This window comes from Dreissena polymorpha, chromosome 3, assembly GCF_020536995.1.
Source record: "Dreissena polymorpha isolate Duluth1 chromosome 3, UMN_Dpol_1.0, whole genome shotgun sequence".
Classification (NCBI taxonomy): Eukaryota; Metazoa; Mollusca; class Bivalvia; order Myida; family Dreissenidae; genus Dreissena; species Dreissena polymorpha.
The window spans coordinates 134,280,537-134,294,293 of NC_068357.1; the positions used below are offsets into that span (position 1 = coordinate 134,280,537).

Here is a 13,757-nt window from a genome sequence, read left to right on the forward strand (position 1 = left end):
GTTGACTGGTGGTGTGCTGCTTTCAGTAGTCGTCATGGTACTGATGTCTGGAGATGTACTAGACACAATTGGAGATGTGTTGACTGATAGTTTGCTGCTTTCAGTAGTCATCATGGTACTGATGTCTGGAGATGCACTAGGCAATGTTGGAGACGTGTTGACTGGTGGTGTGCTGTTTTCAGAATTTATCATTTTACTGATGTCCTGAGATGTACTAGACACAGTTGGAGACGTGTTGACTAATGGTGTGCTGCTTTCTGTAGTCATTATGGTACTTATATCCGGAGATGTACTAGACACAGTTGGAGACGTGTTGACTGATGGTGTGCTGCTTTCAGTAGTCATCATGGTACTGATGTCTGAAGATGTACTGGACACAGTTGGAGACCTGTTGACTGATGGTGTGCTGCTTTCAGTAGTCATCATGGTACTGATATCTGGAGATGTACTAGACAATTTTGCAGTCGCGTTGACTGATGGTGTGCTGCTTTCAGTGATCGTCATGGTACTGATATCTGGAGATGTACTAGAAAATGTTGGGGACGTGTTGACTGATAGTTTGTTGCTTTCAGTAGTCATCATGGTACTGATGCCTGGAGATGTACTAGACAATTTTTGAGACGTGTTGACTGATGGTGTGCTGCTTTCAGTAGTAATCATGGTACTGATGTGTGGAGATGTACTAGAAACAGTTGGAGACATGTTGACAGATGGTGATCTGTGTTTAGTAGTCATCATGGTACTGATGTCTTGATATGTACTAGACAATATTGGAGACGTTTTGACTGATGGTGTGCTTCTTTCAGTAGTCTTCATGGTAATGATGTCTGGAGATGTACTAGACAATGTTGGAGACATGTTGAATGATGGTGTGCTGTTTTCAGTGGTCGTCATGGTACTGATGTCTGGAGATGTACTAGTCAATTTTGGAGACGTATTGACTGATGGTGTGCTGCTTTCAGTAGTCATAATAGTACTGATGTCTGGAGATGTACTAGACAATCTTGTAGATGTGTTGACTGATGGAGTGCTGCTTTCAGTAGTCATCATGGTAATTATGTCTTGAGATGTACTAGACACAGTTGAATACGTGTTGACTGATGGTGAGCTGCTTTCAATAGTCATCATGGTACTGATGTCACGGGATGTACTAGACAATGTCGGAGACGAGTTGACTGATTGTGTGCTGCTTTCAGTGGTCGTCATGGTGCTGATGTCTGGAGATGTACTAGACACATTTGAAGATGTGTTGACTGATGGTGTGCTGCTTTCAGTAGTCATCATGGTACTGATGTCTCGATATGTACTAGACAAAATTGGTAACGTGTTGACTGATGGTGTGCTGCTTTCAGTTGTCATCATGGTACTGATGTCTGGAGATGTAGTAGACACAGTTGGAGACGTGTTAACTGATGGTGTGCTGTTTTCCGTGATCGTTATGGTACTGATGTCTGGAGATACACTAGACCCAGTTGGAGATGTGTTAACTGATGGTGTGCTGTTTTCAGTGGTCGTCATGGTATTGATGTCTGGAGATGTACTAGACACAGTTGGCGACGTGTTGACTGATGTTGTACTGCTTTCAGTAGTCATAATGGTACTGATGTCTGGAGATGTACTAGACACAGCTGGAGACGTGTTGACTGATGATGCGCTGCTTTCAGTAGTCATCATGGTACTGATGTCTGGAGATGTACTAGACAATATTGGAGACGTGTTGACTGATGGTGTGTTGCTTTCAGTAGTCATCATGGTACTGATGTCTATAGATGTACTAGACAATATTGGAGACGTGTTGACTGATGGTGTGCTGCTTTCAGTGGTCATCATGGTATTGATGTCTGTAGATGTACTAGACACAGTTGGAGACGTGTTGACTGATGGTGTGCTTCTTTCAGAAGTCATCGTGGTACTGATGTATGTAGATGTACTAGACAATCTTGGAGATGTGTTGACTGATGGAGTGCTGCTTTCAGCAGTCATCATGGTATTGATGTAGTGTGATGTACTAGACACAGTTGGAGACGTGATGACTGATGATGTGCTGCTTTCAGTAGTAATCATAGTACTGATGTCTGGAGATGTACTAGACACAGTTGGAGACGTGTTGACTGATGGTGAGCTGCTTTCAATAGTCATCATGGTACTGATGACTTGAGATGTACTGGAAAATGTTGGAGACGTGTTGACTGATGGTGTGCTGCTTTCAGTGGTCGTCATGGTGCTGATGTCTGGAGATGTACTAGACACAGTTGGAGATGTATTGACTGATAGCTTGCTGCTTTCAGTAGTCATCATGGTACTGATGTCTGGAGATGCACTAGGCAATGTTGGAGACGTGTTGACGGATGGTGTGCTGTTTTCAGAAGTCATCATGGTACTGATGTCTGGAGATGTACTAGACATTGCTTGAGAAGTGTTGACTGATGGTGTGCTGCTTTCAGTAGTCATCATGGTACTGATTTCTGGAGATGTACTAGACACAGTTGGAGACGTGTTGACTGGTGGTGTGCTGTTTTCAGAAATCATCATGGTACTGATATCCGGAGATGTACTAGACACAGTTGGAGATGTGTTGACTGATGGAGTGCTGCTTTCAGTAGTCATCATGGTACTGATGTCTGGAGATGTACTTGACAATTTTGCAGTCGCGTTGACTGATGGTGTGCTGCTTTCAGTGGTCGTCATGGTACTGATATCTGGGGATGTACTAGAAAATGTTGGAGACGTGTTGACTGATAGTGTGTTGCTTTCAGTAGTCATCATGGTACTGATGCCTGGAGATGTACTAGACAATGTTTGAGACGTGTTGACTGATGGTGTGCTGCTTTCAGTAGTCATCATGGTACTGATGTGTGGAGATGTACTAGCAACAGTTGAAGACATGTTGACAGATGGAGATCTGTGTTCAGTAGTCATCATGGTTCTGATGTCTTGATATGTACTAGACAAAATTGGAGACGTGTTGACTGATGGTGTGCTACTTTCAGTAGTCATCATGGTACTGATGTCTGGAGATGTACTAGACAATGTTGGAGACATGTTGAATAATGGTGTGCTGTTTTCAGTGGTCGTCATGGTACTGATGTCTGGAGATGTACTAGTCAATTTTGGAGACGTATTGACTGATGGTGTGCTGCTTTCAGTAGTCATCATAGTACTGATGTCTGGAGATGTACTAGACAATGTTGTAGATGTGTTGACTGATGAAGTGCTGCTTTCAGTAGTCATCATGGTATTGATGTCTTGAGATGTACTATACACAGTTGTATACGTGTTGACTGATGGTGAGCTGCTTTCAATAGTCATCATGGTACTGATGTCACGGGATGTACTAGACAATGTCGGAGACGAGTTGACTGATTGTGTGCTGCTTTCAGTGGTCGTCATGGTGCTGATGTCTGGAGATGTACTAGACACATTTGGAGATGTGTTGACTGATAGTGTGCTGCTTTCAGTAGTCATCATGGTACTGATGTCTTGAGATGCACTAGGCAATGTTGGAGACGTGTTGACTGGTGGTGTGCTGTTTTCAGAAGTCATCATGGTAAAGATTTCTGGAGATGTACTAGACACAGTTGGAGACGTGTTGACAAATGGTGTGCTGCTTTCTGTAGTCATCATGGTTCTGATTTCTGAAAATGTACTAGACACAGTTGGAGACGTGTTGACTGGTGGTGTGCTGTTTTCAGAAGTCATCATGGTACTTATATCCGGAGTTGTACTAGACACAGTTGGAGACGTGTTGACTGATGGTGTGCTGCTTTCAGTAGTCATCATGGTACTGATGTCTGAAGATGTACTGGACACAGTTGGAGACCTGTTGACTGATGGTGTGCTGCTTTCAGAAGTCATCATGGTACTGATGTCTGGAGATGTACTAGACAATTTTGCAGTCGCGTTGACTGATGGTGTGCTGCTTTCAGTGATCGTCATGGTACTGATATCTGGAGATGTACTAGAAAATGTTGGGGACGTGTTGACTGATAGTTTGTTGCTTTCAGTAGTCATCATGGTACTGATGCCTGGAGATGTACTAGACAATTTTTGAGACGTGTTGACTGATGGTGTGCTGCTTTCAGTAGTAATCATGGTACTGATGTGTGGAGATGTACTAGAAACAGTTGGAGACATGTTGACAGATGGTGATCTGTGTTCAGTAGTCATCATGATACTGATGTCTTGATATGTACTAGACAATATTGGAGACGTTTTGACTGATGGTGTGCTGCTTTCAGTAGTCTTCATGGTAATGATGTCTGGAGATGTACTAGACAATGTTGGAGACATGTTGAATGATGGTGTGCTGTTTTCAGTGGTCGTCATGGTACTGATGTCTGGAGATGTACTAGTCAATTTTGGAGACGTATTGACTGATGGTGTGCTGCTTTCAGTAGTCATCATAGTACTGATGTCTGGAGATGTACTAGACAATCTTGTAGATGTGTTGACTGATGTCATCATGGTATTGATGTATGGAGATGTACTAGACACAGTTGGAGACGTGATGACTGATGATGTGCTGCTTTCAGTAGTCATCATGGTAATTATGTCTTGAGATGTACTAGACACAGCTGAATACGTGTTGACTGATGGTGAGCTGCTTTCAATAGTCATCATGGTACTGATGTCACGGGATATACTAGACAATGTCGGAGACGAGTTGACTGATTGTGTGCTGCTTTCAGTGGTCGTCATGGTGCTGATGTCTGGAGATGTACTAGACACATTTGGAGATGTGTTGACTGATGGTGTGCTCCTTTCAGTAGTCATCATGGTACTGATGTCTGGAGATGTACAAGACAATGTCGGAGACGTGTTGACTGATGATGTGCTGCTTTCAGTGGTCGTCATGGTACTGATGTCTGGAGATGTACTAGGCACAGTTGGAGATATGTTGACTGATGGTGTGCTGTTTTCAGTAGTCATCATGGTACTGATGTCTCGATATGTACTAAACAAAATTGGTAACGTGTTGACTGATGGTGTGCTGCTTTCGGTAGTCATCATGGTACTGATGTCTGGAGATGTAGTAGACACAGTTGGAGACGTGTTAACTGATGGTGTGCTGTTTTCCGTGATCGTCATGGTACTGATGTCTGGAGATACACTAGACCCAGTTGGAGATGTGTTAACTGATGGTGTGCTGTTTTCAGTGGTCGTCATGGTATTGATGTCTGGAGATGCACTAGACACAGTTGGCGACGTGTTGACTGATGTTGTGCTGCTTTCAGTAGTCATAATGGTACTGATGTCTGGAGATGTACTAGACCCAGTTGGAGACGTGTTGACTGATGATGCGCTGCTTTCAGTAGTCATCATGGTACTGATGTCTGGAGATGTACTAGACAATATTGGAGACGTGTTGACTGATGGTGTGTTGCTTTCAGTAGTCATCATGGTACTGATGTCTATAGATGTACTAGACAATGTTGGAGACATGTTGAATGATGGTGTGCTGTTTTCAGTGGTCGTCATGGTACTGATGTCTGGAGATGTACTAGTCAATTTTGGAGACGTATTGACTGATTTTGTGCTGCTTTCAGTAGTCATCATAGTACTGATGTCTGGAGATGTACTAGACAATGTTGTAGATGTGTTGACTGATGAAGTGCTGCTTTTAGTAGTCATCATGGTATTGATGTCTTGAGATGTACTATACACAGTTGTATACGTGTTGACTGATGGTGAGCTGCTTTCAATAGTCATCATGGTACTGATGTCACGGGATGTACTAGACAATGTCGGAGACGAGTTGACTGATTGTGTGCTGCTTTCAGTGGTCGTCATGGTGCTGATGTCTGGAGATGTACTAGACACATTTGGAGATGTGTTGACTGATGGTGTGTTGCTTTCAGTAGTCATCATAGTACTGATGTCTGGAGATGTACTCGACAATGTTGGAGACGTGTTGACTGATGATGTGCTGCTTTCAGTGGTCGTCATGGTACTGATGTCTGGAGATGTACTAGGCACAGTTGGAGATATGTTGACTGATGGTGAGCTGTTTTCAGTAGTCATCATGGTACTGATGTCTCGATATGTACTAGACAAAATTGGTAACGTGTTGACTGATGGTGTGCTGCTTTCAGTAGTCATCATGGTACTGATGTCTGGAGATGTACTAGACACAGTTGGAGACGTGTTAACTGATGGTGTGCTGTTTTCCGTGGTCGTCATGGAACTGATGTCTGGAGATACACTAGACACAGTTGGAGATGTGTTAAGTGATGGTGTGCTGTTTTCAGTGGTCGTCATGGTACTGATGTCTGGAGATGTACTAGAAACAGTTGGAGATGTGTTGACTGATAGTGTACTGCGTTCAGTAGTCATCATGGTACTGATGTCTGGAGAAGTATTAGACAATTTTGGAGACGTGATGAGTGATAATGTGCTGCTTTCAGTAGTCAGCATGGTACTGATGTCTGGAGATGTACTAGACAATGTTGGAGACCATTTGACTGATGGTGCGCTGCTTTCAGTGGTCATCATGGTACTGATGTATTGGGATGTACTGGACAATGTTGGAGACGTGTTGACTGATGGTGTGCTGCTTTCAGTTGTCGTCAATGTACTGATGTCTGGAGATGTACTAGTCACAGTTGGAGACGTGTTTACTGATGGTGTGCTTCTTTCAGAACTCATCGTGGTATTGATGTATGGAGATGTACTAGACAATGTTGCAGATGTGTTGACTGATGGAATGCTGCTTTCAGTAGTCATCATGGAACTGATGTCTCGAGATGTAATTGACAATCTTGGAGACGAGTTGACTGATGGTGTGCTGCTTTCAGTGGTCATCATGGTACTGATGTCTGGAGATGTACTAGACACAGTTGGAGGTGTGTTGACTGATAGTGTGCTGCTTTCAGTAGTCATCATGGTACTGATGTCTGGTGATGAACTAGACACAGTTGGAGACATGCTGACTGATGGTGATCTGTTTTCAGTAGCCATCATGGTACTGATGTCTCGATATGCACTAGACAAAATTGAAGACGTGTTGACTGATGGAGAGCTGCTTTCAGTAGGCATCATGGTATTTATGTCTGGAGATGTACTAGACACAGTTGGAGATGTGTTGACTGATGGAGTGCTGCTTTCAGTAGTCATCATGGTACTGATGTCTGGAGTTGTACTAGACAATGTTGGAGACGTGTTGATTGATGGTGTGCTGTTTTCAGAGGTTGCCATGGCACTGATGTCTGGAGATGTACTAGATACAGTTGGAGATGTGTTGACTGATGGTGTGCTGCTTTCAGTAGTCATCATGGTACTGATTTCTCGAAATGTACTAGACAGTTTTGGAGACGCATTAACTGATGGAGTGCTGCTTTCAGAAGTCATCATGGTACTGATGTCTGAAGCTGTACTAGACAATGTTGGAGAATTTTTAACTGATTGTGTGCTGCTTTCAGTAGTCATCATGGTACTGATGTTTGGAGATGTACTAGACAATATTGGAGACTTGTTGACTGATGAGCTGCTTTCAGTTGTCTTCATTGTACTGATGTCTGAAGATGTACTTGACAATATTGAAGACATGTTGACTGATGGTGTGCTTCTTTCAGTAGTCATCATGGCACTGATGTCTGGATATGTACTAGACAGTGTTGGAGAATTGTTCAATGACGGTTTGCTTCTTTCAGTAGTCATCATAGTATTGATGTCTGGAGGTGTACTAGAAAATGTTGGAGACGTGTTGACTGATTGTGTGCTACTTTCAAAAGTCATCATGGAACTGATGTTTGGAAATGTAATAGACAATGTTGAAGACGTGTTGACTGAAGGTGTGCTACTTTCAGAGGTCATCATGGTACTGATGTCTGGAGATGTACTAGACACAGTTGGAGACGTGTTTACTGATGGTGAGCTGCTTTTAGAAGTCATCACGGTACTGATGTCTGGAGATGTACTAGACACAGTTTGAGACGTGTTGACTGATGGTATGCTACTTTCAGAAGTCATCATGTTACTGATGTCTGGAAATCTGCTAGACACATTTGTAGACGTGCTGACTGATGGTGTGCTACTTTCAGTAGTATGCATGGTACTGATGTCTGGAGATGTACTAGATACGGTTTGAGACGTGTTGACTGATGGTGTGCTTCTTTCAGTAGTCATCATGGTATTGATGTCTGGAGATGTACTAGATAATGTTGGAGACGTGTTGACTGATGATGTGCTGCTTTCAGTAGTCGTCATGGTACTGATGTATGGAGATGTACTAGACAATGTTGGAGACGTGTTGACTGATGGTGTGCTGATTTCAGTAATCATCATGGTACTGATGTCTGGAGTTGTACTAGACACTGTTGGAGACGTGCTGAATGATGGTGTGCTGCTTTCAGAAGTCATCATTGTACTGATGTCCGGAGATGTACTAGACACAGTTGGGGACGTGTTGACTGATGGTGAGCTGCTTTTAGTAGTCATCGTGGTACTGATGTCTGGAGATGTACTAGACAATGTTGGAGATCTGTTGACTAATGATGTGCTGCTTTCAGTAGTCATCATGGTATTGATGTCTGGAGATGTACTAGATAATGTTGGAGTCGTGTTGACTGATGGTGTGCTGCTTTCAGTGGTCGTCATGGTACTGATGTCTGGAGATGTACTAGACAATGTTGGAGACGTGTGGACTGATGGTGTACTGCTTTCAGTAGTCATCATGGTATTGATGTATTGATATGTAATAGACACAGTTGGAGACGTGTAGACTGATGGTGTGCTTCTTGTAGTAGTCATCATGGTACTGATATCTTGAGATTTTCTAGACAATGTTGAAGAAGTGTTGACTGGTGGTGTGCTGCTTTCACTTGTCGTCATGGTACTTATGTCTGGAGATATACTAGACACAGTTGGAGACGTGTTGACTGATGGTGTGCTGTTTTCAGTGGTCGTAATGGTACTGATGTGTGGAGATGTACTAGACACTGTTGGAGACGTGTTGACTGATGGTGTGCTGCTTTCAGAAGTCATCGTACTGATATTTGGAGATGTATTAGACAATGTTGGAGAATTGTTGATTGATGGTGTGTTGCTTTCAGTAGTCATCACGGTACTGATGTCTGGAGATGTACTAGACAATGTTGGAGTCGTGTTGACTGATGGTGTTCTGCTTTCAGTGGTCATCATGGTACTGATGTCTTGAGATGCACTCGACACAGTTGGAGACGTGTTGAGTGATGGTGTGCTGCTTGCAGCAGTCATCATGTCAGATACTGTTCCTATTCTTTTGTTCGTTGTACTAGCGTCTGTTAAATAAGCCAGTACGGTACATACAGCTATAAGCATTGCGTGCATTTTATTTTTTATTTGAACTTCCTTGCCCATAGTGTTGCCCCTTTGAGTTTTCTTTTAGTTCCAAACCTGAAAAGATATCAATGTATTTCAAATAGTATTTAAAACATTTAGTCTTCCAAGTCTACTTAATTCTTTTTAATATCATTATTCTTTGTTTTAGTTATATTTTTTTTTATTGTTGGACAAAAATAAAGCTAGTGTTTTCATAATTTATTTATTTGTACTGTTTCCATGTTCATGTAAGGAGCGATAATTGACTGAAACGATGGTTTAGTATATTTTATGTTTTACCATGTACCAATTCATCCAACAATTGTGCTATTATTGGTAGACATTCATTTTGTCTTTTGAATTGTGAAATTAAAAACATAGTCAGCATTATAAATATAAATGATTATGAGAAAATGTCAGGGTTGAAAACGATAAATATTACTTGAACATGAAACGTGATGATCTTCCTGTGAAATTGGCATTATATAACTTTACCGTAACAATGCAAACAGAAGCACCCGAACATGATCACAGATGAAGTAAATGAATAGCTCGTTTCAATACATCAGATCATGTTGAAGCCTATATAACGCTCAAAAACAAACGAAAATTTCGTACAGTATTTCGTAAAATAAAGTTAACACCTAAACAATCAGTGTTCCTTATAGCAATAGCCACAATTTCAAAGCAAGATGTGGTATGATTACATAGATTTGTGTACATACAAAACGCTCGTTTTTATTTATTTGTGACACAATTAATTCGACGTTGATTTCCCGCGAATATATCTATGCATACGACACACGAACACTAAAAGGGTACCATGTTAGTGTTCATGTGTCGTATGAATAGATATCGTTGTAGGACATTAAAATGGAATTAAATATGCAAAACAATAATAAAACAAGCATTTTTTATCTACAAACATCTATTTTACCAGACCACATCTGGCGTTGAAATTTCGGCAATTGCCATAAGGAACAATCATTTTTAATTGTTTAGCTTTATTTTACGAAATATTGTACGCACTTTTCGTTGATTTTGAGTAGTAATGTTGCTTTAATATCTACGCATTTCTATGTCTTATTTTATTCATGCTTTTTTTCGTATGAGTGTCCACTTTTTAACGGCATATTTTTCGAGTTATTTTACTTCAGTAGTTATTGAATTATCAAACATGGCGATTTTACATAAAATTTAGATTGATGTATAAGTATGATAAAATAGTTATCCAATCCTAGCAAGCGATATTTATTTACATTTCGTATTAACTATACATTCACCTTTTTATTGAAAGACTAGCCTTTGATAATCAGAAATGTATTTATTTATTTGTATTGACATTTGCACATTTATCATTAATTGTTTTAGAAAAGACATGATTATCATGAGTATATGATAATGATGATGATGATGATGATGATGATGATGATGGTGATAATGATGATGATGATGATGGTGGTGATGATAATGATGATGATGATGGTGATGGTGATGATGATGATGATGATGATGATGATGATGATGATGATGATGATGATGATGATGATGATGATGATGATGATGATGATGATGATGATGATGATTATGATGATAATGATGATAATGATGATGATGATGATGATGATGATGATGATGATGATGATGATGATGATGATGATGATGATGATGATGATGATGATGAGAAGAAGAAGAATTAGGAATATAATGCACACAAACCTTTGCATTCGATTTAAATTCCGTCATTTATAGATATCCAACGTTCGTTTCATAACTTAACCTTCGTCTCTTTTTTTATTCAGCAACAGCTTTAATGAAATATAATTTAACTGAACCTTTAGCAATCACTCCACACAAAATGCTTTGAAAATGTGTTTAAACGCTAATGCTTTTATAAAATCCGAAATCCGAAAAGTTAAGTGGAATTCTGAAACTTTATTCCAAATGAATCCCAACACAGCACCCGAATGACAAAGTTTGACTGAATGAAAGTTGAAATGCCCTTATCTGCGTCTTTCTGTTATCTAGTGATATTAGTGATATAGTGTAACGTTCAATTAAATACCGGTTGGTTAATTCAGAAATATATATTGTTTGATATGCAACTTAATGGTATAAGTGTGTTTAAAACTATTTTTATGTGATTTGTATAATGTTTATTTTTTTGTTGCATACATGCGAAGAAACAGAAGCGCTTAGTTCGCATACAATTTTAACACAATTTATGCAATATTAACTTTCTGCAACGGAAGTTCAAATTTACTTGCAATTATTGTAAACCAACATTTTCTATCAAAACACGAACAAAAACCTGTTACTGTGTGACAAAATTAATTCAAAATGCACACGGAAAAAATAACTGCTGGATTAGTGCACCTATTTAGATAAAATTGACCTTATACAACATATTGATCAAGTTTATGAACATTTCAAGCCGTTTTGCCTCATCATAAATAACATTCAGCTGCTCTGTTTAAAGAACACAGAAAACATATGAGTCGTGTTCTGAGAAAACTGGGCATAATGCATGTGCGTAAAGTGTCGTCCCAGATTAGCCTGTGCAGTCCGCACAGGCTAATCAGGGACGACACTTTCCGCCTAAATTGGATTTTTGCTATGAAGAGACTTCATTTAAACGAAAAATGTCATAAAAGCGGAAAGTGTCGTCCCTGATTAGCCTGTGCGGACTGCACGGGCTAATCTGGGACGTCACTTTACCCACGTGCATTATGCCCAGTTTTCTCAGAACGCGACTCATATTGATCAAGTTTATGTACATTTCAAGCCGTTTTCCCTATCATTAATACCATTTAGCTCCTCTGTTTAAAGAACATGATCACACTCAGAAAACCTGAAAACAAAATCATCAATTGTGTCAATACATAGAAGCAATTATGTATTAGAAATTATTTCTATATACGATTGATATTAGAGGCCTAGGTATATATCTGCATGTTTAATTATTTTATATCATTTACTTTAACAAAATAAATATAAGTAAAATATTTACTTATCCGCTTCTTTTTAATAAATTTTCTGTTTACATGATTTTATCCGCTCGTCGTTATAGATGGGTTTTGACGTGCCCTTTTTCTAATGCTTTGACCATCAGTATGAACTGACACCAGCAACTTGTTTTGCTTACTTCACTGTTGTCTAACTGTTCATTTGAGCATAAATTTAAAGTTTTTGTTTTATGTTATTGTCCAAATTGAGTTCCTGATTTATTTTGATTTTATTATGATGGAGCGGCATATAATCCTAATATTTTTACAAGAAGCACAAGGAAAAATGTTATAACTTTTAAGGCAAGCCGAATTGTGTCACTCTTGGAATTCACTGTGTATATAGTAAGAAAAATAGACTCAGTGTAACTGCAGGTAACCATTCTATTGAGATTCCGGGTTGTTTGCTTTTCAAAATATGTTTTTATTTAGTGAGTAGGAAGATTAAAATCATGGTAGTTTGAATGACGAACATAGCGCTATTTAGTGTACTGTTAATCTCTGTTGTTGAGTTTTATTTCACCGATGTGCGACGGTTGATTATGTTATTTTAACAATTTGTTAGCTGTTATCTGACTATTTTGCTCTTTGTATATGTTTAAAGTGCATACTGATGAATAGACCGTTAACCGTTTTTGTCATTAACGAGATTCCGAACAGATATCACGTTATTAGACGTTCCTCTTATTCTAACATAAACAACTAGTAATCACTTTTGTAATAAATACACATAAACACATATATAATGCATGAATAAAAGAAGGAGAGAATGAAGAAACGAAGGAACGAACGAACGAACGAAAGAAAGAAAACCACAAAGGAACGAACAAAGTAGTGAACAAACACACAAACACTCACATTAACAGAAACATAAATAGAAAGGTGCACGTCTTACGAGATGTTTATTGATTGTTGATCGCATTGTGCGAGTAATGTGGCAACACAGGTATTTGCTAACGGAGATGCTTCGCACGTTTGATGGAGACTATTAACACTATTTAATTGAAAGCGTTCAGGGCGTCGTGGTAGTACCTTTGCTGATAATATTGTTGGAGATCATACCGATTTGTCCAGGACAAACAGATCCCATGATAAGGCGCTGAATACCTCAATTTGGCGTGACCGCCTTAACGTTATTTCAATATCATATTGATTCAAGCGTTATTTTTCTTCTATTAGTTTGTTCGATTTAATAAAACACGACATTTCTACAACAACAACAAATATTTGAACACTACGAGTAATTGTTTATCATATATTTTTTTATGGATTTTAGTTCGTGTGTGTAATTAGAACTTCTTTTTTTCATTCATAATACGCTCTAGCTTGAAACAATTTATTAAGAAACGAAAAATATTTTGCAGTGTTCCGAGAAATGCTTTACTTGTGAATAAAAGGACAGCTTATAAACAAAACTAATGGAATAAAAATCCAACAGTCAATCTAATTTGTATC

The 13,757-nt window shown here is 39.4% G+C and overlaps 4 protein-coding genes across 4 annotated transcripts; 1 reads left to right on the forward strand and 3 right to left on the reverse strand.

Moving 5' to 3' along the window:
* Positions 1 to 344: 344 nt before the first annotated feature.
* Positions 345 to 2,800, reverse strand: LOC127872607 (uncharacterized). Its single transcript, XM_052415934.1, has 3 exons — positions 1,758 to 2,800; positions 1,074 to 1,217; positions 345 to 370 (listed from the first exon to the last, which is right to left on the reverse strand). Exons 1-3 carry the CDS (start codon positions 2,764 to 2,766, stop codon positions 345 to 347), a joined length of 1,179 nt encoding a protein of 392 aa, XP_052271894.1. The 5' UTR covers positions 2,767 to 2,800.
* A 40-nt stretch (positions 2,801 to 2,840) lies between these two features.
* LOC127872608 (putative protein TPRXL) lies at positions 2,841 to 3,699 on the reverse strand. The gene is made up of 2 exons (XM_052415935.1): positions 3,024 to 3,699; positions 2,841 to 2,866 (listed from the first exon to the last, which is right to left on the reverse strand). Exons 1-2 carry the CDS (start codon positions 3,697 to 3,699, stop codon positions 2,841 to 2,843), a joined length of 702 nt encoding a protein of 233 aa, XP_052271895.1.
* Positions 3,700 to 3,766: 67 nt separating this feature from the next.
* On the reverse strand, positions 3,767 to 6,333 carry LOC127872609 (mucin-5AC-like). Its single transcript, XM_052415936.1, has 3 exons — positions 4,583 to 6,333; positions 4,123 to 4,348; positions 3,767 to 3,838 (listed from the first exon to the last, which is right to left on the reverse strand). The coding sequence occupies exons 1-3, from the start codon at positions 6,331 to 6,333 to the stop codon at positions 3,767 to 3,769; spliced, it is 2,049 nt and encodes a 682-aa protein (XP_052271896.1).
* Positions 6,334 to 6,421: 88 nt separating this feature from the next.
* Positions 6,422 to 9,154, forward strand: LOC127872610 (uncharacterized). Its single transcript, XM_052415937.1, has 5 exons — positions 6,422 to 6,779; positions 6,873 to 7,247; positions 7,572 to 7,868; positions 8,274 to 8,414; positions 8,976 to 9,154. The coding sequence occupies exons 1-5, from the start codon at positions 6,422 to 6,424 to the stop codon at positions 9,152 to 9,154; spliced, it is 1,350 nt and encodes a 449-aa protein (XP_052271897.1).
* Positions 9,155 to 13,757: the final 4,603 nt, after the last annotated feature.

What these genes read in the sequence shown, in the direction of transcription:
- LOC127872609 (XM_052415936.1), bottom strand. Translation starts at nt 6,333, where the DNA reads ATGACTACTGAACGCAGTACACTATCAGTCAACACATCTCCAACTGTT. An exon ending in AGCTCACCATCAGTCAACAC is followed by an intron (nt 4,349 to 4,582) that starts GTATTCAGCTGT and finishes AAAATTGACTAG; the next exon opens with TACATCTCCAGACATCAGTA. An exon ending in CTGTCAACATGTCTCCAACT is followed by an intron (nt 3,839 to 4,122) that starts GTTTCTAGTACA and finishes TTCTGAAAGCAG; the next exon opens with CACACCATCAGTCAACAGGT.
- LOC127872608 (XM_052415935.1), bottom strand. Translation starts at nt 3,699, where the DNA reads ATGACTTCTGAAAACAGCACACCACCAGTCAACACGTCTCCAACTGTG. An exon ending in CATGTCTCCAACATTGTCTA is followed by an intron (nt 2,867 to 3,023) that starts GTACATCTCCAG and finishes AACTGTTGCTAG; the next exon opens with TACATCTCCACACATCAGTA.
- LOC127872610 (XM_052415937.1), top strand. Translation starts at nt 6,422, where the DNA reads ATGTCTGGAGATGTACTAGACAATGTTGGAGACCATTTGACTGATGGT. An exon ending in TGGAGACGAGTTGACTGATG is followed by an intron (nt 6,780 to 6,872) that starts GTGTGCTGCTTT and finishes TGCTGCTTTCAG; the next exon opens with TAGTCATCATGGTACTGATG. An exon ending in TGGAGATGTGTTGACTGATG is followed by an intron (nt 7,248 to 7,571) that starts GTGTGCTGCTTT and finishes TGCTTCTTTCAG; the next exon opens with TAGTCATCATGGCACTGATG.
- LOC127872607 (XM_052415934.1), bottom strand. Translation starts at nt 2,766, where the DNA reads ATGATGACTACTGAAAGCAACACACTATCAGTCAACACGTCTCCAACA. An exon ending in TAGTACATCTATAGACATCA is followed by an intron (nt 1,218 to 1,757) that starts GTACCATGATGA and finishes GTACATCTCCAG; the next exon opens with ACATCAGCACCATGACGACC. An exon ending in CACGTATTCAACTGTGTCTA is followed by an intron (nt 371 to 1,073) that starts GTACATCTCAAG and finishes AACTGTGTCCAG; the next exon opens with TACATCTTCAGACATCAGTA.